Source organism: Salminus brasiliensis, chromosome 9, assembly GCF_030463535.1.
Source record: "Salminus brasiliensis chromosome 9, fSalBra1.hap2, whole genome shotgun sequence".
Taxonomy (NCBI): domain Eukaryota; kingdom Metazoa; phylum Chordata; class Actinopteri; order Characiformes; family Bryconidae; genus Salminus; species Salminus brasiliensis.
This window is the reverse complement of record NC_132886.1, coordinates 15,068,613-15,089,293: the sequence shown is the minus strand read 5'-3', so window position 1 is coordinate 15,089,293 and position 20,681 is coordinate 15,068,613. Positions and strand designations below refer to the sequence as shown.

Below are 20,681 nucleotides of genomic sequence, written 5' to 3'. Positions count from 1 at the left end.
ATGCTTTCCCTTACCAAATAATTACTTTCTTATGTTGTTGGTGGCCGATGAGAATTCTTGAGTCATATTACAATGTTTTGGCAGAGCTAGGCCTGTGTCGTACTGCTCCCCTGCTCCCAACGGCTGCTCATACTGAGAAAGAAAAAAATCTTTCCATGGCTTTGAGATAAGAAAGCACTTGTTTTTGTGATTAACATTTTATTCAATTTTAAAGCATTAAATTTCATCAAACAGAGCAAAATATGTGCACAATGGATTGGGGTTTGGGCGGTATCCATTTTTATTCATTTTTATTTAGCTTCCCTACAATCCCATCCTGTCTTTTTTTTTTTTGATCAGATATAGCATTCAGTTTGATTACAGGGTGACAGTTTTGAATCAATCATTCAATCAAGTGTGAAACCCTCAGTCTGACAATAACAAATGTTTAACTGCTCTGAATCTGGAGAGCGCAGCTGGTCAACATTGATTAGCAGGATAACAGTCTGCTCAACACAGAACAAATTCAGGCTGGCTGAGTGAAAGCCTACTTATAAACAGAATGCTGGATGTAAAGGTTTTAGAGCTGTTGCCCACTCGTTAACTGCTGAGCTATCAACACAAGTGAAAAAGAGGAAATGGGACAGGTTCTGCTGTTTGGACTCGTAGCCAGATACCTAGGTTTAGATAAGTTAGCTAGCAGGCTAAACACCACAGCATGTGTTCCAGCTAACTGACACACACGTTCCTGTTTCCAGGCACATTTAAGTAGACTGGCTCATGCAGGTTTTCTTTTTCTGTCTTTCTGTCAAATGTTGCATAGCCAAAATATGCAACTGGTCCTGGGCCTGTTTTTTTTCCCCCCACCTGTTTCCAGAGCAGGACATCACCAATCAGTGAGCTCTTAAATGCACATGTAATAGATAGACACAGAACAAAAATTTGGCATCATTTTAAAATACCATCCTCATTTGTAAATACTGCAGTGTCATGTTACCACTGTACCATAATGTTATATAGTATAATGTTACTGTTATACCACCCAACCCTACAATAGATATGCATATACATAAAAAGCCATAAAACTAGCACTATAACTATACAGTGGGATGTGCTGAACAGGGCTAAGTCATGCTTGACTTAAAGGATCATTAAAGTAGGCCTAAATTTTCCTTCTGTTCCATTCGGCCTATTTCAGAGGAGACACGCTTATATGCTGCCACTCTAGTTAGCAGATTATGCCAGATTACAGATTATGTCTGTAATTGATGAGTTGATTTCCATTGTTGGACGAGCAATCTTCTACCCAACATTATGGTAGAAAGCACTGTTGACAATTTTTTCTGTAGTTTCACCCCAAATTCTTGCCTTGTGGGGAATGAGAGAGGAAGGAAGAGATGACAGACGAATAGAGATTTAGAACAACACCACATTTGAATTGAAAAGCACAATAAAATATTGTTATTTAGAAAAACAAAAGTTGTTCAGCTCAGTGTTCAACTCTAGCTAGATATTTAGCTTTAAAGAGACCTTAGAATGTGATAATTAATATTTCCTGGTATTCTCATGGGCTCTCCTTACAGTCAAGAACTGGACAAGCTGAGAGATGCCGAACCAGCATTTGAAGGAAAAGAAGCACGCAAACTATGGTAGAGTACTATTACAGGATTTCACACAAATATGACACGGGTTGCGCAATTCTCGTGAGAGGTCTCGTGCAGCTCCGCCAAAGTTACTTAGTACAGTTTTCCTATGAAATCCTATGAAAGTAAATCTGAGCTGGAAAGCTAGAGTCCAAAAATATGTAACAGTCTTGACTCACCATATTTATACCCCCAAGCTTTACATATAAAATGTTGCATTAATAATGGGTGATGTAATTCCAACAGGGAATAGAGGACAGAATGTATTGTATGTAGAAGTAATTTAAAACAATGGTAAGTTTAGAGACAAGATGGAAAATTGACTACTTACTGGTAATGTTAAGACTGGGTGGAATAAACTTAAAATGATAGAATAATGGATAGAGAGGCTAGAAAAAAGAAGAAAGATTTCCCTTCATTTAATGCCTCCTTTACCAATAATCTAAACCAGTTATGTAGTGGATATGATTCTAGCCAGAATGGTCTGATATATGATAATGTGCACACTGCAGTCAGCCGTTACTCCTTCATTATACTTAATGAGAGGAAAGTAGCAGCTAGTCTGGCAAGGATTAGGGATTAAGACATTTAGTGCCCCAGGCCTTAGAGGACATACCCAATTTACATCTGCATTTACTAAATTGTTTGAGAGGCTGCTTGCCAAACATGCTGTGCCTCAATTATGGAAACAATCTACAATCATTCTTACCCCCCCAAAAAGCCTCACTGACCAGCGTTTTGAGAAAGTGCATGGAAAAGGTCATTGTAGGACACCTGAAGAAGTCCACTGGCAAAAATCTGGACGCTTCTCAATTTGCTTACAGGCGTAGTTGAAGCTACATTTACTGTAGTTAACACACTCGCCAAGCAAAACTAAGATATTCATGAGTACTGTCTCTAGATTTTAATTCTACACTGGGACATGTGTCTTATTTAAATGCTCAGCGCTCTCCAGTCTTGGTGTTAATGAAGGACATATTTGTCAAATTAGGGATTTCCTCTATTGTAGGCCCCAGAGAGTTTCTGTGAGTGTCACTGTGTCAGTTCAACTTCATGCAGATCTTTATAAGTCTGCAGATGAAATGACATTGGTTGTTTATTTCAGGAAAAGGCAACTTATGAATATTTTAGAAATTATGTACAGAAGTGTTTAATCATGCAATACAGACACTTGGTATGGTATGCTGCTCAGGCCAAACTAAGGATCAGGTCAAACTGTCATACATAATAAAAATAATACGTAATCCACAAAAAAAATCATATTTGACCTGTAGTATAAGGAATGTCCACAAATTGTGGCGGATCCTACATCTGCTTCTACTCCCTTTTTTGTTAAATTTGGAACCCAGCTCTGATGCATCGACTAGTAGATAGCCGTGCCAACCTGCATCACACTGAAGTGACATGAGGAGACAGAGAGCCATCTACCAACCCATAGAGCAAGGCCAATTGTGCTCTCCTAGGCTCTGGCTGCTGATGGCAGGCAGCATGACCCAGGATTCGACCCAGCAATACTCAGTCCGCTTGACCAATGCCAGTTTCTTCTGACAGTGATAATACACCCTGGAATATGTATAGAACTTTTTAGGATTTGACAAATGGTAATTAATTATACTTTTTGATGTTTTTTTTAATTCACAACTTTTATAAATAAAGGTGCTTCAAATGGTTATTTGAACAATACCACAGAATAACCACTTTTGGTTCCATAAAGAACATGTTTGTAATAGAGATGTGAGTGTGAAGAAACTTTAAATTCATAAAGAACCTTTACATCAATTGCAGCTTCTTTGGACCTTTAAAAAAGGTCTTCACACTCACACATCTCTGTTATAAACTTCTTTACGGAAGCACCTTTATTTTTAAGAGTGTACACAATATTTCATCCTTAAGAGGACATTCTGTATTGTACACTCTGTGTTTTACCAGCTCTCAATTTTTTTCTCAACCTAAGCATATCCAGATGCTCATCACTAGAGATCCTTGCCCTGGTGCTGAAGCTCAGCCACCAAACACTCCATAATATCTCTGCAAGCCAAACCTTTCAAAGTAGGTTAATCCTATTAGATGTGCAGCAGAGACACAGCAGCTATCCTGTGGTGCTCTTCTGTTGTACATGTGATACTAATTTAAAATGCAGCCATGCTGCCATATTGGTTAAACAGAGGAGGCCAATTGTCTCTAATTTAGCTTCGTTTCTAGGTATAGTGTAGTGAAAAAGATAAGAGACCATTTGTGAGAAGCATTGTGTGTACGGTAACTGATTAAGGACTAGCTCACCCAAGTTAATTTAACCCCTTATACTTAGGATCTGTGTGTACATTCACACTCCTGTTATTCACTTAAGATACAATGTAAATGTCCCACAAGTTTCATAGAATGGTAAAAGAAATCAGTTAATAGAAATCAAGAAACTGATCTTAGATCAGCAAAGGTTTAAATATGTATCAGTCAGCTGCAATTTTGCCTATTACAACAGAGGATCGATCCAAAAATGGGAAGGACTGAAGGATTCACTGAGGATGTGATTTACTTAAATGGCCCATATCACATTAGCCTCGCCCCTTTCACATTAAGTTAAAATGAGAATTTCGGCCTGTACTACTTTTTAAATGAGATACAATACAGGGCAGCCTATCAGTCTATAAAACTCAGGTGCATTGAGAGCAATTGTTAGTTTAAGTTTGGGCCTCGTCCCCCAATATCTTCTTAAAAAATCTTCCTGTTCTTAAACTCTTAAACTCCTTGAGACCGCTGGTGATTCCTGACCCCCCCACCCTAGTAATCCTTTGGGTGTATTAAAAGTTTTTAGGGGGTTTAATTAGTTCTTGAGAAAAGTCCTAACAAAAAGTCTATGTCGGATTAATGATGTGTTTTTAATCAGCAGATTTGTTCACAACCATGCTTCTTATAATGATGGATCCCACTGTCCTCGAAAATCGAACAAATCCCAAATAGGAAAATACTGCCAGAATATTTGTAAAAACCAGCTTAAGCGTTTTAAGAATATATATTTTTTATTAGAATGGTTGGTAAATAATGCCCACTGTGAGTGAAAAAGCTTACAGCTGCATTGTCATTCTCTTAATAGACATTTTAGGAATAGCTGGAATTTTACAGCTGTTCACAGTGAGTCCTCTGGAAGCTGTAAAATAGACTTTTATGGTGTGAAAGTGGCACACTGTTTATTGCCAATCTAGCGCTGTTTGCACTGCGCGGTTTTATAGTTTGAGAATGTAGCTGGTATTATGAGCAGAGTGTTTGGATATGGAAGAGCATGCGAATGATTCAGAACGGTTGATGAGGTGTGCCGGAGTTACAGTGTGTCTGACAGCTCACATCTTTGATCTGCGTTTGGTAACTACTTCATTCTTCATTTAAGTCTTAACAAAGCAGTCTTACACCTTTAACAAAGGTTATATATGCTATATATGCATGACAACTCAAATGGGTTTTATCTGGTTAAAGAGTGTTTTAAAAAATAGCACCAAAAAGGGTTCCTTTCTGTTGTTGTCAATACAGTATAGGACCCTTTTTGGCTAAGAGTGCATGGTTATTGTCAGTCTTTATAAAGACTGGCATATGTGCCGAAATTGGCCCAGATAGATAGAGATTATTAATTTATTATGTGTTAAATGTTATTAAGGGGTGAAAACCAGTGTAATTAAAGCTGGAATCTGAATTTTTAAAATTTATATTAACTATTTATTATAGTTTTTGAAATACCCGTTACACCCCGATAACAATCATTTAATCAAATGCTCTGACACCTACCTACCTACCTCATGGCCCTGCCTGCACGTGTACTCATTTGCACAAGTGTGGAGTCCATCATATTGCTCTATACACACAAACACAGTTAAAAGTCAACAAGCTGGATTCACAAGAATGACTTTAATCTGGTTTGTTTGGTTTATGGGTCAGTTTGCTATTTTCCTGACTTATGTAGCCAACATAGTTAGCTACTCATGTAGCCACATTATGTCTTAAGCCAACACTAATGTTAGCAGAACTGTAGGTGTAAGATGGCTAGCTATATCAATCTTGTATGTTAACATGTGTGTATTTTGTATGTAATGATGTCTGCATTGTAGTTTTGAGCAAGTGTTTGATGTCATTTTTTCTTATGTAAATCTATGTTGGCTTAGACGTTTTACAAAGGAGGTGATTTGGCTAGCTAGCTTTTTGGTGTTTGAGACAGATTCTTCACCTTCCACATCTTCACACTGGGTCACCCTTCTGCTGTCACAACAGATGTGGTCATGGACTTCATATGACCTCTGAACGTGTTTTGTGAAATGTGGCAGCAAGGCGTTAGCAACAGATTCTTTAAGTCCTGGAAGTTGTGGTGTAAGGTGGGGTCTCCATGAATCCTATTAATGAGACTTAGGTGCCCATGACCTTGTTGCTTGATCACCAGTTGCCCTTTCTTGGAGCACTTTTGTTAGGGACTGACCACAGCATACCAGAAAAAATCCATAAGACCTACCTGATGTTTTGGAAATCTTCTGACCCAGCCGTCTAGCCTTTTCACATTTTGGCCCTTGTCAAAGTGGTTCAGATCTGGTTCAGATTCTTATGCTCATCCATCTTGTGAATTTCCCCACTGCGGGACTAATAAAGGACTATCTTATTTGTCCTGTTTTAAACACCACCTTCAAGAGCTGACTGTTCAATCACTGCTTAATGTAACACCCCCTCGGCAGATGCTAATGTTTTTGTCAGTGTTGCTAATGTTTTTGCTGATTGGTGTATATAGTTCATGATTAACCCATCTCGGAGCATCTGTGTATTAGTAGCTCTTCATTTAATGACATACCCATTATTAAGGGCAAAAGTGGTACTTTACAGTTGCCTGCACTGCAGCCCAGTTTAAGAACCTACTGAGTGTTTGGATGTGGGAGAGTGTCCAGATGGTTCAGAAATGTTGATGAGGTCTGCAGAAGTTATAATGTATCAGCCTGATAAACGAAATACGCTCCTCGTACCTCGTACATCAGCAGTTTTTTTAGGATCCATTTCATTTCAGAGGCATTCTGCGCAGCCATTCTAACTCATATCCTCTCTGAAGAATTCGTAATGCTCCTTCTAAATTCAGTGCAATGAAATCACAGGAATGTTTCAATCAGGGGTGTCCAAACCTATCAGCAAAGGGCTACAGAATTTCATTTCAACAAAGTTAGGGCACACAATATTAACTTTTTAAGACTGAGATGGTGTACTCAGCCACATTAGCCATTTGTGGATAAGGCTGGACACCCCTGGTTTAAACAAATTAAAGAATGAATGAATGGGGGAATGGGGGAATGGGCCTGATTGTACTATTATGGCATAAAAGGACAAATAAACATGAGAGGGTTTCTCTCCTTCATTTTGATGCCAATGTTTATTATTAATAGATTTTCTTAAGTTCTGTAATAAAGGAAGGTTATTTTGGCAGAACTTCATGATCTCTTGACCCAAATCCACCACATTACATCACAAACATCCCGGCATTTACCCAAGATCAGTCCTTGGAATCAAAACAGCTATTAATCAAGTGTGTTTCAGAACAGAAAGGGGTCCAGGGCAGCCAATAACTGCAGTGTTATCTCCATTAACATTATATTATAACTCCTTAGACCCTGTAAGTAAGCCGAGAATTCTTCACTTTTACAATTACATTACTGTCATAATTGTTTCATAGGCCCTAAAATAGAGTGGGGCTCCACAAGATTTGCTTAACCAAATGAATAGTTTCACAATAGTTTCTGCTTTAGAAACAACAACTAAATCGTAAACCTAAGGGTCAAGAAGTTAAAAAGAGGGTGGGAATGCTCAAAATCAGTATGGAGTTGTTTTTGAGCTGGCTGTTCCTAAATATACCTAGATGGTAAAGACCCCTTCAGGTCTTTCCAAATACTGAGCGAGAGACAGAGCGGAAAAGATTAGGACAGGGTGGCTGTTCATTTGTGCTGAACTGTGTGTGCATGTACAGGCACGTGCTGTCCTGTGCTAATAGCTTAGTCTCTTACATCCTGTCTCAACAAATTTAGGGTTGCTTTAGGAAAAAAGGCAAAGACTTGGAACATGTGTTGAAATAGAGGACACAGAGAATAGAAGCTTAATACAGAAACACTGTGTGCCGCAGATTGTTAACATGAAATAAACTCAGGCAGGCTAACTGATGTTGTTCTAGCAGAGCACCATCATAGCCGTCAGTCAGCTGCCTGGGCCGGAGATTCTGCATGCATCATAAATCCAGCTCAAATCTGTCCACATTCCACAGGCCCGCTCATAAAACACCCTGAGCCGAGGGCAAGGAACGTGAATGATTTCTCAGCAAACAATGAGATACAGCTGGGGTAGAAAGACACTGGTTAGACAAGGGGGCATGTCCCCTCAATTGGACCACAAAGTTTATAGAATTAGTTAGTTTAAGGAATGGTTTGACATATTTAATTAATAACTTACACAATTTTCACCACAGACCCACACTCCAATCGAAAAGAGATCTATATAGTATTGCAAAAGGGTTTTTTGACTCAAAACAATAGTTGCATTTCAACAAAAGATTGCAATGAACTATTTAAGTATCTAAATGGTGGTTCTTAAAGTTGTCATGGTGCGAGAACCATAAAGAACCATTGCCTCCACTTCAGAAGAAGAGCAAGTGGCGAGTCAGCTGAAACCAAAGATATGTATTCCTTTATATGAAAAATTTGAACAACACTAATGGTTCTCTATAATACTATCTACAATAGATTTCCCCCCAAAAAAGAATGCTATAACCAGACAGAGAACTGTTTAAGCATTTATGTCATTGCCTTGACTAAGGAAACATTGAAAATCCCCTTTCTTTAACAATGTACCTTTCACCCTGTCCACCAATGAAAAAATGTTACACTTGGCAGTGAACATGAAAAATAAACCTGATAATTTTAACATAGGGAAGATAAATCAGGATGTGCATTCTTTGGACCCTCATGCTTTCTTTTTCTGTGTGGTGGGCGTATCTTTCAACACGCACCCGAACGGAGTGAAGTCATATTCGCTAGTTGGCCGTCTGATAGAACTTCTGATGAGCACATGAATACAGCACAAGATCTAGAGGCATTGTGGTATAAACAGAAAGTGGCCCGGGATATCGTAGGGTCTGTAGAGGATCAGAAAGAGAACCTAGTCCACTGTAAAGTCCACTTATTTTGTGAACTCTAAAAGCACTGACGTTAGTTGCAGCTGGATCCCTGTTCACTGTATTACAACTCAATTCAGAACTTGTGGCACCTGAGGTGTCTTAGCTCAGTAACTACATTTGGGTTAAGTAGAAAACTGTGTAAATTTGATTGTCAAATTCGATTGTTTTTAACAGCTGCATTGAGGTTCTAGGCCTTGGTTTAAGGAACACAAGCTGACTTGTAATTTCACAGCACCTAATTAATAAAGGAGAGCTGCTCTGATGGCCACTGCAGTCGAGACAGAGATGACCTGATAGTGAACTTGGAGAGAGTAAGGGATTCCTTTGATGTCTTTCAGACAGATGTTGAGCTAGGTATGATGATCCTAAACCTGACTATCACTGCCTCTGAAGTTATATCAGTGTGTGTAGGTGTGTGTACATGTTATACATGATAGCATTAAATACGCAGCCCATGTCCACCTCAAATCGATAAGTGGCCTGTGCCTGGTCTATTGCTTGAAGATGATCTGACAGGCTATATAAATGTATAAATATTTATATATTTATAAATATACAAATACTGCTGAACAGTGATTTATTGAGGATAAACAGAAATAATGTTCAGTGTTGAACTGATAACTGAAATGATAACGAAATTTGAAGCAAATTAGTGTAAATAGTGGAAAATAGTAAAAATTGGTCTATTACATTACGTTGGAAAATGATGTTCCATTAAAATGACCAGCTGTTTAAATGTAAATTGGGTGACAGTAGCAAGGAAAAACTCCCTCAGAGCTGGAGGAAGAAACCTTGGGAGGAACCAAGACTCACAAGGGAGACCCATCCTCCTCTGGTCAACATACCCAGTCAGTCAACAGTCCCACAGTCAACATAGTCAACATGAACTCTTCTAACTTTGAAACCCAACTGCTGCTAAAACTCAACAGGAAGTTCAGAGAGTTATGCTCTAAAGATGGATACACAAATAAGGGAACTGTAATGTAGATATACAGCAGGGCAGGGCATCTTTAAAATCTTTTAATAGCAGCTAACACATGCTTCATTTTCTTGTCAGAGGTCCCTAATGCTTAGAGTTTGGTCTTTTTTGGGTCACCTAGGGAAGTCATGACACTTGTGACCTTGACCCGTCTTGATTTATAGATTTGCAGTATGACTGTTGTTGGTGTTTGTTGGTGAAGAAAATATAGATGGTCTACAGAATCCACAACTTATGACGGCACCAGTAGTTGTATTGTTTGAAGATGTTTTATGAGATGTTCTAAAATGACACATTATAAATCCCTAAATGTTTTAAATGTCATGTGTCGACATGTTTTATTTGCACTGTAATTTGCAGAGGTGTTCCTTCATTAAAAATGTATTTCAGTGAAATTTCATTTACTCATTTACCAGCTGCTGAACACAAGGCCCTGCAGAGAGTGGTAAAAACTACCCAGTACATCACTGTAACTGCCCTCCCACCCATACAGGACCTCTGTAGGGAGGGAGGAAAAGCCATAGAAGGAAAGCCATCAAAATCTCCTCTGACCCCACTCACCCCAGCCACTTCCTGTTCCAATCCTGACATCCGGAGAGAGGTAGAGAAACATCAGAGCCAGAACCTCCAGATTCAAGAGCAGTTTCTTTCTGTGAGCTGTTAAACTGGTCTCACCAGCGACACCAACCACAGCCTGAACACACACGCAGACTGCTACTGATTACTCTGATCCTTCCAGATCTTTTACACTTTAAGGCATTTAGCAGACACTCTTATCCAGAGCGACTTACAAAAGTTTTCTATTTATCCAAGAAAAACCTCAGCTAGTTTGAATAGGCTAAAAATGCAAAGATAAAGTTCAGACACTACTACTACACAAGTCAATAAGGTGACCACTCTACTATTCGCCCAAGTATTCTCGGAACAGGTGGGATCACTCATCCTACACACGCTGAGCTCCACTAGCTCAGGGACTGTATGCACTTTGCACTTTAAGTGGAACTTCCTCTCTGTACATTAGCTGTGTACTGTTCTCTCTACCTGAACACCAAGCTGCTATACTTATTACTGCACTGTACACCTTATTTACACATGTGATGCTGTTTACAAAACCAGACTGGCCTACCTCAGCGTACACTCCTGCGTGAACTTCCTGTTCGCTTCCATTCACACATATTTAATATTAGTATAGTAACTGAGTTTGCACCTTACTCACCCTGCCTTCATGCACACATTTGCATATGAACAGGCACATATTTGTATATTTTGTATTTATTCCATTTGATGTATTTGTACTCATTGTCTATCTTGTCTCATGTATTGTCTGTTGTTCTTACACTATTGTATCATGTCCTACCTATTCTGCACCAGAGACGTAGCCTAACCGTGTTTGGATGTACTGTACAGATCCTTATTACTGTAATAACAATAAAAGTCAACTTGAATTGAATACATCTCTGGACGTCTGTACCTCTGTGCATCAGCTTTTACTACGCTCTTGTCTGATATTCTCTTTCAAACCATGTGACTAAACTTCTTTTTTTCCCTCGGTTTCCTCCCCCTTTTCTTTTCCTTCTTTGACCCTAGACTTCTCCCTCTCCCTCCCTGCTCCTCTACGCCTTGTCCGTTGGGAGTTGTGTTTCTGGTCGAGTTTCCTGAGCCTGCGATAACACAGCAAGGCCAGCGGGAGAAAATATGTCTTCTAACTGTTTCACCCCGCAGCTGTTTTTTCACATCTTTGCTGAGTGCTCCAATCTTCCTGATGAGCTTTCCCATTTATAACAAGTTTTTACAAATGGAGACAAAACACCATTTCACACTCCCACTTTCTGAGGGGATAACCTCAGCCCTGAGTGTGTGTTTGTGTGTGTGTGAGTAGCTATTGCTAGCAGCCCATTGCAGCATTCAGGAAGCCATTCACTTCCAAATTGCCAAGAGACCAAATTTGTTGTGTGTTGGATGAAAGGAAGTTAGTCTAATTCATAACTCATGGACTGTGCGCCAATGAAGGATTTTCAATACATGCTGGCCTCAAGTTGGGTCTGTAGGTGCCAAACCTAACACTTAAAGAGTGTTAGGAATTTTCCCTTGACCTCAAATGTTGTTTATCACCAGAGTCTGCTATTAAGCAAACTATGGCAAGTAGTGGAAGTTTATAGCCATCGTTTTAGCTTTTTGCTAACTGCATATGCCTAAAGGATCACATATTCACCTCAGAACTTTACTGACTTGTTGAGTAATCTCAAATAGACCTGCTTATGTGGGTTTGAACACTGTATGATAAAATTTTAACTACAAATAAAATAATATATTTTTAATTTTAAACAAATCTTCTTTAACCTTTCTTTAAATCCCATCTTCTCTCTACAGGAACTGCAATATATGTTCCTGCATCTACACAAGAATTGCTGGTGTGAGAGAGAGGAGGAGACGTCAATCTCAACAGATTTTATGCCCAATCAGTTTGGAGCATTTCTGTTGGCCCATTCATCATAAAGTAGACCAAATATTCCAAAATGTCCAGATCAATAATCAGATTAATGTCACACACTGAACTGTCCGGTAAACTGGTAGGGTTTATGTGAGGTAGCTGACTATATTTGATTAATCTATTTTATCTTATGAAAATACTGAAAGAAACTGAAAGGAGAAAGGAGGCCATTAAGGTTAATTGGTCTTACTAAATGAGGATATGTTACTAATGTAGTAAAGTATTTAGGCCCCTCCCACCCTTACAAATACATATTGATATGGTCCTACAGTTTAGGCCTCCTTGAACACCCTCAAGGCTGCATTTCTGTAGCCCACCAAAGACCAAAGTTTGCATCACACCATACACAAGAACGCTCTGAGGAAACAGAATGTCTGAAAGAGTCATCTTTCCTTCACCTGGTAGCCAGCAGACGATCCTCAGAGACTTCCGTAAGTTATTTAAACTCGCTTGTCTTATAGTGTGTACTGGAAAACCACACTAAAGCCAGGGGCAGGAAGAGCCTGAGCCTTTTGATAGCTTTAAAATGTGGTAATAATTATGGGCAATGCCGTTAGCCTGGGCAGCGAGATCTGGGCAGGCTACTGTTCTGTTTCATATGGAAAAGAGATTACAACTGTGTCTGAGCTACAGTACACACTTGCATATTTATCTGTTCAGAAGAAAGACCAGATTTTCATATTTTGGTATCGCCTGTCTCTCAGAGAGTAGTAAATCCACTAATGTCAGCACAGGAAAAAGGTCTTTAAGTGGGTGGAGAAGAATGTCTGTCTGTGTGTGTGTGTGTAAAAGTTTGTTTCCAAATGTACCAAGGAAGACAATAAGGACAGGACATAAAAAAGTTAAAAATATATATCACAACATCTGTTGTGGCTAAGCAAAAACTCCTTACTTTGAAATAATTTTAGAAAATAAACAGAGACTACTGACAGCCTTCATCAGCACTCTTTAAAACAAAGCTCCTTCAGATGGTTCGTTGAGCGATGCCACTTTTGGTTCCAAAAAGAACCATGTTTGTAATAGAGATATTACAAAGAGTGTGAAGAACCCTATTACACATTACTAACTATTACTACTATTACACTTTTACAAACAGGATTCTTCATGGAACCAAATGTGTACTGATACAACCTGCTTTCCATCAGGCCAGGCATGAAGAGAGTGGAGGTCAAAGGGGAATGATTAGGGGTCTGTTGCCTTTTGCACTAAATGGCTGACGGAGCAGTTGCTTCAGAGGAATGTAGTTTTATCTGCCACTACTTGTGGGAAGCACGGAAAGAGAAAGAGCAAATAAACACTCGTTCAAGCCTCTGCTGTGCCTTTAGAATCCCTGACACAGCATAAGTAGGTCAAAGGTCATGAGAACCACCAGTCGTTGGCCTCTTCCTCCCAGCAGATTATATCAAAATGTAGAAAAAGAAACATCTGGGTAACATTCTTTCTAAAGGAAGGAAACCTCAGGAATATTCTGGAATAACATTTGTGGATAGTCAACCATAACTGCTGTAATTTTACTAGATTACAACTACATTTGTTTGATTACAAAAAAATGAATAAACAACGTTCTCAGCCAAGGCAAAGAAATGCGCCAGGTTGTATTACTAACAGCAGGGGTGCATAATCAGAATTAGACAGTGTTTGCCTCAAATAAGTGATCTGCCAGTTTATTTTTGGATATTTTCTGTTATTAGCCAATCCATGACCTCATATTATGACCTCAAATCAGTATCACGATTAATTGAACATGTTATCTAGACTGTGATTATTGGAGGATTACATAAGCTGCTCGAGTTGCTCAGTTGGCTTGATGTTTGAGTTCTATATCAGACTGGACAAGGAGGAGTCACGTCACTACAGAGACTGTAGCAGGTATTTGAGAGGAGAGTACTTGAACATACACTTTGGGAAAAGTATTAACAATGATAATTAAAAAAGAAATAACGATGATTAGAGGTTCTGCATGTTTTGATTAATTGCCCAGCCCTACTAGATCCTCACTCATACTAATACTGCTGATGTAAAAAAATGACTAATTACTTAATAATAATCACCGCTTTTTAAATGCATACCTAAAACAATGATCAAACATTATGACTAGTGCTCCCTTAGAAAAGTGCTCCATAAAATGCAAGGTCACAGTCTTTTCTGAATATATTGTGTATCATGGTAGTGCTGCTTCCCAAGTGCTGCTACTCCATACCCTACAATCCTGACATGACTTGTCTAATCTGACTGACTGAAATGACACCTTACACAGCATATCAGATAATCAGTAAATCAGATCGAAGACAGAAGAAGTTCCAGAAAAGAAACCTGGTTATTTAATTTATGTTGCTTCTTTTCTTCAAAAACAACCCAGAAAAGCACCAGGCAACAGGACACACACTGCAGTTAACTGGTTCTGGATAGCGTGAGTAAAGCACACACAACAGAATGTAAAAAAAATAAAAAAAATGCTGCTTGGTAACAGAGACACTGCTGTTTTATGGGCTTCTATCACGGATGAACAAATCTGAACAAACATCTAAACACATGTTAGCAGCTGAACTCACAAGTTGTCAAACAAAACATTAGAGCATTATAGACAGATCAGTAATGCTGTGTAGGTCCCCAAAACAGCTCTGACCCGTCCAGGTGTGGACGCCCTGGGGTATCTGGCACCAAGACGTTAGCAGCAGATCCTTTAAGTCCTGTAAGTTGTGAGGTGGCGCCTCCATGGATCACGTCAATGAGACTCGGGTGCCCATGACCCTGTTGTTGGTTCACCGGTTGTCCTTCTTTGGGCCACTGTTGGTAAGTACTGATCACTGCTTACCAGAAAAAACACACAAGACCTAATGTTTTGGAGATGTTCTGGTTCTTTGAGCGATGGAACCAAAAAGAACCATGTTTGTAATTTAAATATTACAAAGAGTTTGAAGAACCCTTTTACACGTCTCTTTTACATCTCTTTTTTTGGTTGTTGGTAAGTACTGATCACTGCTTACCAGAAAAACCACACAAGACCTGCCTGATGTTTTAGAGATGTTCTGACCCAGACATCTAGCCATCACAACCTGGTACCTGTAAAAGTTGCTCAGATTCTCATGCTTTTCCATTTTTTCTGCTTCCAACACATTACCTGCAAGAACTGACTGTTCCCTTGCTGACTAATGTGTATATCCCACCCCTTGACAGATGGCACTGTAAAGAAATAATCAATGCTCTTCACTTCACGTGTCGGTGGTTTTATTGTTATGGCTGATCTCTGTATTTACTGTGTTAATTTGATAATTCACGTTGTTGGTCTTTGCTGTATTTGATCTCAAAACAAAAAAAAAGAAATCTTGTTACTGTTACCTCATTTTTGATGAATATGTACTAACTGCAACATGGCATTTTGTCCATGCTGTGCAGGCCTGTATAAGTTATTATAGAATACCAAATATTTCTAACATTATTTATTAACAGAGCTATCAATTCCATTATGTGGCCACCCAGGTAAAAGATGTCTTGGATGAAAGTTAGCAACACATTCCAAAGAGTTAATGTAAGCAAATGTATTCCAGTCTTTTGCATTTAAAAATGATCCAACTTTGACCTTTCGACTCCTCAGCCAAATACTTTCCATGTAGCAACGATGATTAAAGTAATACTAGAACAGGCCTCTCAATCAGCTCCCTGATACAGTCTTTGCCTTTTCATCATTATCTTCATCATCACAGTCTTCTTCATCTTCATCAAAGTGCAGTGGCTGACTTCACTTTAGAAGATAGCACTTGCCGGAACCTTCTCTTCAGCTCCTGCATGTTAGGGCTTTTAGGTCGAGCGAGATGAAGCCCCCCTCTCCTCTTCTCCCCATTCCCTCCACCTAGCGCCCGGCTGACCTCCTGGCACAGGTGCAGAAAGGCTGCATGCACACCCTCGTGGTTCTCCCGGGCTGAAGCCTCAAAGTATGGTCCCCCCAACTCAGTGGCCAGCGCCTCGCCCTCGTGGGCCGGCACCTGCCTCGCCCGCAGTAGGTCACTCTTGTTGCCTACCAGAATAATGGGGATGTTGCCGCTGGGGTGGATACGGCGCACATGTTGATACAGTGGTTGGATGGTCCTGTAGCTGTGCAGGTCAGTGATGGAGAAGACGAGGACGTAACCGTCAGCCCAGTAGATGGAGCGGTTGATCTGCTCCTGGCAGTACAAGCCCTCCGCATCATCCTAGAACAGAGAGAATCAGAATTAAAATCACTAGAAATTCTCACATCAACATGAACTGCAGGAGAAACAATAAAAAACAAATACCATTATATATGGACCATGTCATGCTGAACATTTTTCATCTTTTAACTATCTGGCATTTGTTCTTTTTTTCATTATGAATGGATCAAAAGTTGTGCTTTGGTTGGTTTCGAGTTTTTTTGTGTGACAGGGTCGATATGAGCCATATCTCACCAAAAGATTCTCAGTAAAAAAAAACAATTATTTAAATTCCTCATTTTAATCATGCAACCATGCACATCTGCAAAACTATGTTTTCTTGTATGTATGTTTTTTTTAGTTTTGTTCCAGTAGGTTTCAAATACCGTTTTAAATATAGAGTATAATGCTTACAGAATGCTGCAACTGAGCTTTTTTGTTTATATTTCACCATAAATTACCCATTTTCATTTGAATATATTCCTACAACAGTGATGTTTTTGGAGGGTGTTATTTTATGTGGGAGCTTGAAACCTTTTATTGTAGATACATTTACATTAAAGGCAATCAGCAGACGCTCTTATCCAGAACGACTTACAAAAGTGCTTCACTGTTTACTCAGAAAATACCCTTAGCTAGTTTGTATTGGCTAGGATCCAAAAGAGACCTCTAAGCTCAGACGCCACTAAATACCAACATGAGTATGGAGGCCACAGTACTCAACACACACTACACTTTGCCTAAGTACTATTTGAAGAGATGGGACTTAAGTCTGCATTTGAAGACAGCAAGCGACTCCATGCCATTCGGACACCCAGAGAAAGTTCGTCCCACCATTTTGGTGCCTTGACAGAAAAAAGTCTGGATGATTGTCTTGCGTGGATCAAGGTTGTTGCTATGATGTTTGCTTAAAGATTGCTATGGTATCGCAGGTGGTTTCTGTGATGTTGCAAAGTGGTTGCTGAGGTGGTATGTGGATGCTAGATGGTTGCTATGGTGTTGCTAGGTGATTGCTATGATATTACAGGTGGTTGATGTAGTGTTGCTGAGTGATACACTTTTACCTATGGCAAAAAGTTTAGAAAAATATATTACAGGAAAAATGTTTATTCGATCAAAATGATGTATATAAGCCGGAAACCTTTCAAAGAAGCCAGAGTTGGAACAGTGGTGATATCTTGAAAACTGCAGGATAAGTTATGCATCAAAAATCCACCAAAAAATGAATGACAATAAAAAAAAGTGAATGAAAGAGGAAGTCACTCTATGCCATATTCTCTCAAAAGCAGAATGTCTATACTTTGGACACTCTGTTTTCCATATTACAGCAAGTGAGACTTTCAGTACGCTTGTTTTTCTGTTTCAGCGTTGTGTTTGTGTAACAGCTTCTACCACCAAACTGAGCAAGGCAATAACACAGAACCTTCGCCAAGACAAGCAAACCCAGTGAGCTAAGCATAAAGACTGTAAGTGCTCAAGCTGTGAGAAGCCATGTCCAATGTCAAGAGTGACACATCCAGAAAAGCAAAGCAGCACTCGCTGGATCTGTTCCCTGGCCATAGATTAACTTTGGTAGTGAACGATCTGGCATTATCAGCAGGGAATAACCATTAACTGGGCAAGTTAGACCAGGAAAGGTTTAATCTGTGTCTGGAAGACGGGCCCCTGCAGATAGAAACCTCTCTGTGCTGCTCAACCTCCTCTCAGTTTAATGAGCTTACGACTGAACACACCCTCTTTATCTCCACTCCTGCATTCTTGGTTTGAAGGCCAAGTGTTTGAACCAAGATTCACCAGACTTCATCAAAGGCCTGCTGAGATCCCAGAAGTAATACTGAGTCATCTACACAGCACCTAGAGAATTCATCAAACATTTGCTATAGAAGGTCACAGAGACAGAAAAGGAAACGGAAGGAAGGGTTTGTGATGTAGGGTTTAACTACCTGCAGTGATACGCAGGGAGTGTCCTGTACTTGTAAGGAAACCTGCTCTCCGTCTAGACTGATTTTCCTCGAGTACAAGGCCCCTGTGGAAAAACAGTAATGAATGAGCTGCTGGGTTCTGTTGTGAAGTGCAATGGCACTATATAAGGCAACTTAATGTGGCACTATTTATTGTGGGATTTTTAACTGTTTTAACAATTTGAAATATCCAGTAAATTACATACATTGTGGTGAGATCTCTCGACATCTACAACTTAAAAAAAAAAAAGCTACAACTTAAAATCAGTATTGTTCAGACCATCAGTTCAGACCATATATCGACCAGCACTAGCACATACGTTAATGTATTTGTGTTTACTGGCATAAATAGGTAAAATAATTACATGTTTTGGATTTTTCTGCAACATATAAAATAGCGTATGGTTCACTTTAGAAGTTACAGTTTTATTTGGGAAACATTAAGACCTTACTGTTAATTAAAATCTTGGCATTTTTCCCCCCAAATGGGTAAACAGGTATTTAAAGCCTATGAGCTCTGAGCCCTCAATTACTTTAATCACTTTATTATCACTGCCACGCGAAATCCTTGTATCCCCATTTGTGCTGTTTTTTTAACATATTTTTTATCTGACATTGCATGAAATTTTTATGATGAACGGGACCAACAAAAATGTCCTAAATGACTTGGAATAAGGTTTTCTCTAGAAACGTTTTGGTGATACCAGGTTTTTGCGTGACAGTGACGACATAACAGGCTCCAGGCGTCAATTTGATGTTTGAAAGACGTTAAACTCAAACACTGTACTGATGTTAATTTTAGTTAAAAATGAAAATCGGGTTAACGTACCTCCAACGTTAGACAGAAGTTGCATTGCGGTGGTTAATAAAAGTTGAGCGTCACGTCAAATGGACGTTTATGACGTTTACCTCATACCTCATGTCTAAATACTAAAGATGCTAATTATGGTTTCTTAACATCACAACCTAAAAGCACCAAAATACAGATGTTGTCCTGACATTGAATTTGGGTCACCTAACGTCACAACCTACATTCAACCAGATCAATCAACGTCTATTGATGTTGGTGGAGAGCTGGAGATATTGGTATGGTACAAATTAAGAGTAATATTGATCACAAATATAAAGACGAGCATTACCTGTGTTTGCTTCATAATCTCCAATGAACCTCCTGGTCAGGAATCGCACTATCAGGGCTGGAGATGTTAAAGACAGTCATGTTAAGTTCAGCACCATCAGAATCCACCACTGCTGCTCTAGAGCTCGTATGGTCAGTCTACTGGAGACTGGAGAGCACGTTAGGCATCTGTATGTCGCCCCCAGGCGAACACTGCTCACACCTGCCTGACATTCCAGACCCTCCAGCCTGGAAAACCACATCTGTAACACTTTACACTCATGTTTCATGTGTACAACTGGCCTTCCTACAAGCTAAATTCTCAAAAAGTGCGTCTGAAGGGAAGCGCAGAGTAAACACCGGCTCATTAATCCCTATGGAGAGATTACTATTGCGTAATATTAATGTGAAACCCCTCCAGAGCGTATGATTTTCCTTAGCCTTGTTCTAAATATATCTATTATAATAAAATAGGCTTTACTTCTACCTGTTTTGCCGACGTTACTCGCTCCGAGAACGACTATTTTGACGTTTTTATTGGGTACACAGTCCAGGACGGGGTACTCCGGTATGGGAACTAGCAGAAAGTTGCTAGATCCACTGCTCATTGTTCCTGGCTGGTCGGTAAGGCGCATTGAGAAAAGCTGGGAAGGTAATAAACAGCTTTATGGCTATTCCTCCACCACCCCGACAGCTTCTTTTCCTGTGTGTCCAAACGCAGAGTTTCGCGGCTACGTCTCGCTCCGTTTGTGGGAGCCGCCTGGTCGATGGTTATGTCCGCTTGAAACCATATCTTTCTCCGGTGGACCAAAACCGTCCCCAAAGTGCTCCAGTCCGCGCGCTGGATGTCCACCCTGGATGTCCCTCGTGTGGTCGACGCTCTCTAAGACGTTTTCTAATTTCTCCAGATGGAGCATAAACACTCCGAGAAATGACGGGTCAGCCGAGCCTATGATAAGAGAGGCTAAGATAGGACAGGACAGGCTACTCCGCTCCGACCGACCGCAAAGACAGGAGCCGTCCTGCAGCTGCAGCTCTTGCTGCTGCTGCTGCTCCAAGGGGCGGAGGACAGCGACCACAAAGCACAAACTAGAGAAACGAACACTGGAGCAAAAACACTGCATCAAATCACAGGTGGGCTTTAATATCAGAAAGAAAACTAGAA

At 39.8% G+C, this 20,681-nt stretch overlaps 1 protein-coding gene across 1 annotated transcript; it reads right to left on the bottom strand.

Moving 5' to 3' along the window:
• Positions 1-14,567: 14,567 nt before the first annotated feature.
• rasl11a (RAS-like, family 11, member A) lies at positions 14,568-20,562 on the bottom strand. Its single transcript, XM_072686766.1, has 4 exons — positions 20,004-20,562; positions 19,539-19,595; positions 18,382-18,464; positions 14,568-16,459 (listed from the first exon to the last, which is right to left on the bottom strand). Exons 1-4 carry the CDS (start codon positions 20,149-20,151, stop codon positions 15,989-15,991), a joined length of 759 nt encoding a protein of 252 aa, XP_072542867.1. The 5' UTR covers positions 20,152-20,562; the 3' UTR covers positions 14,568-15,988.
• Between the last annotated feature and the right edge of the window lie 119 nt (positions 20,563-20,681).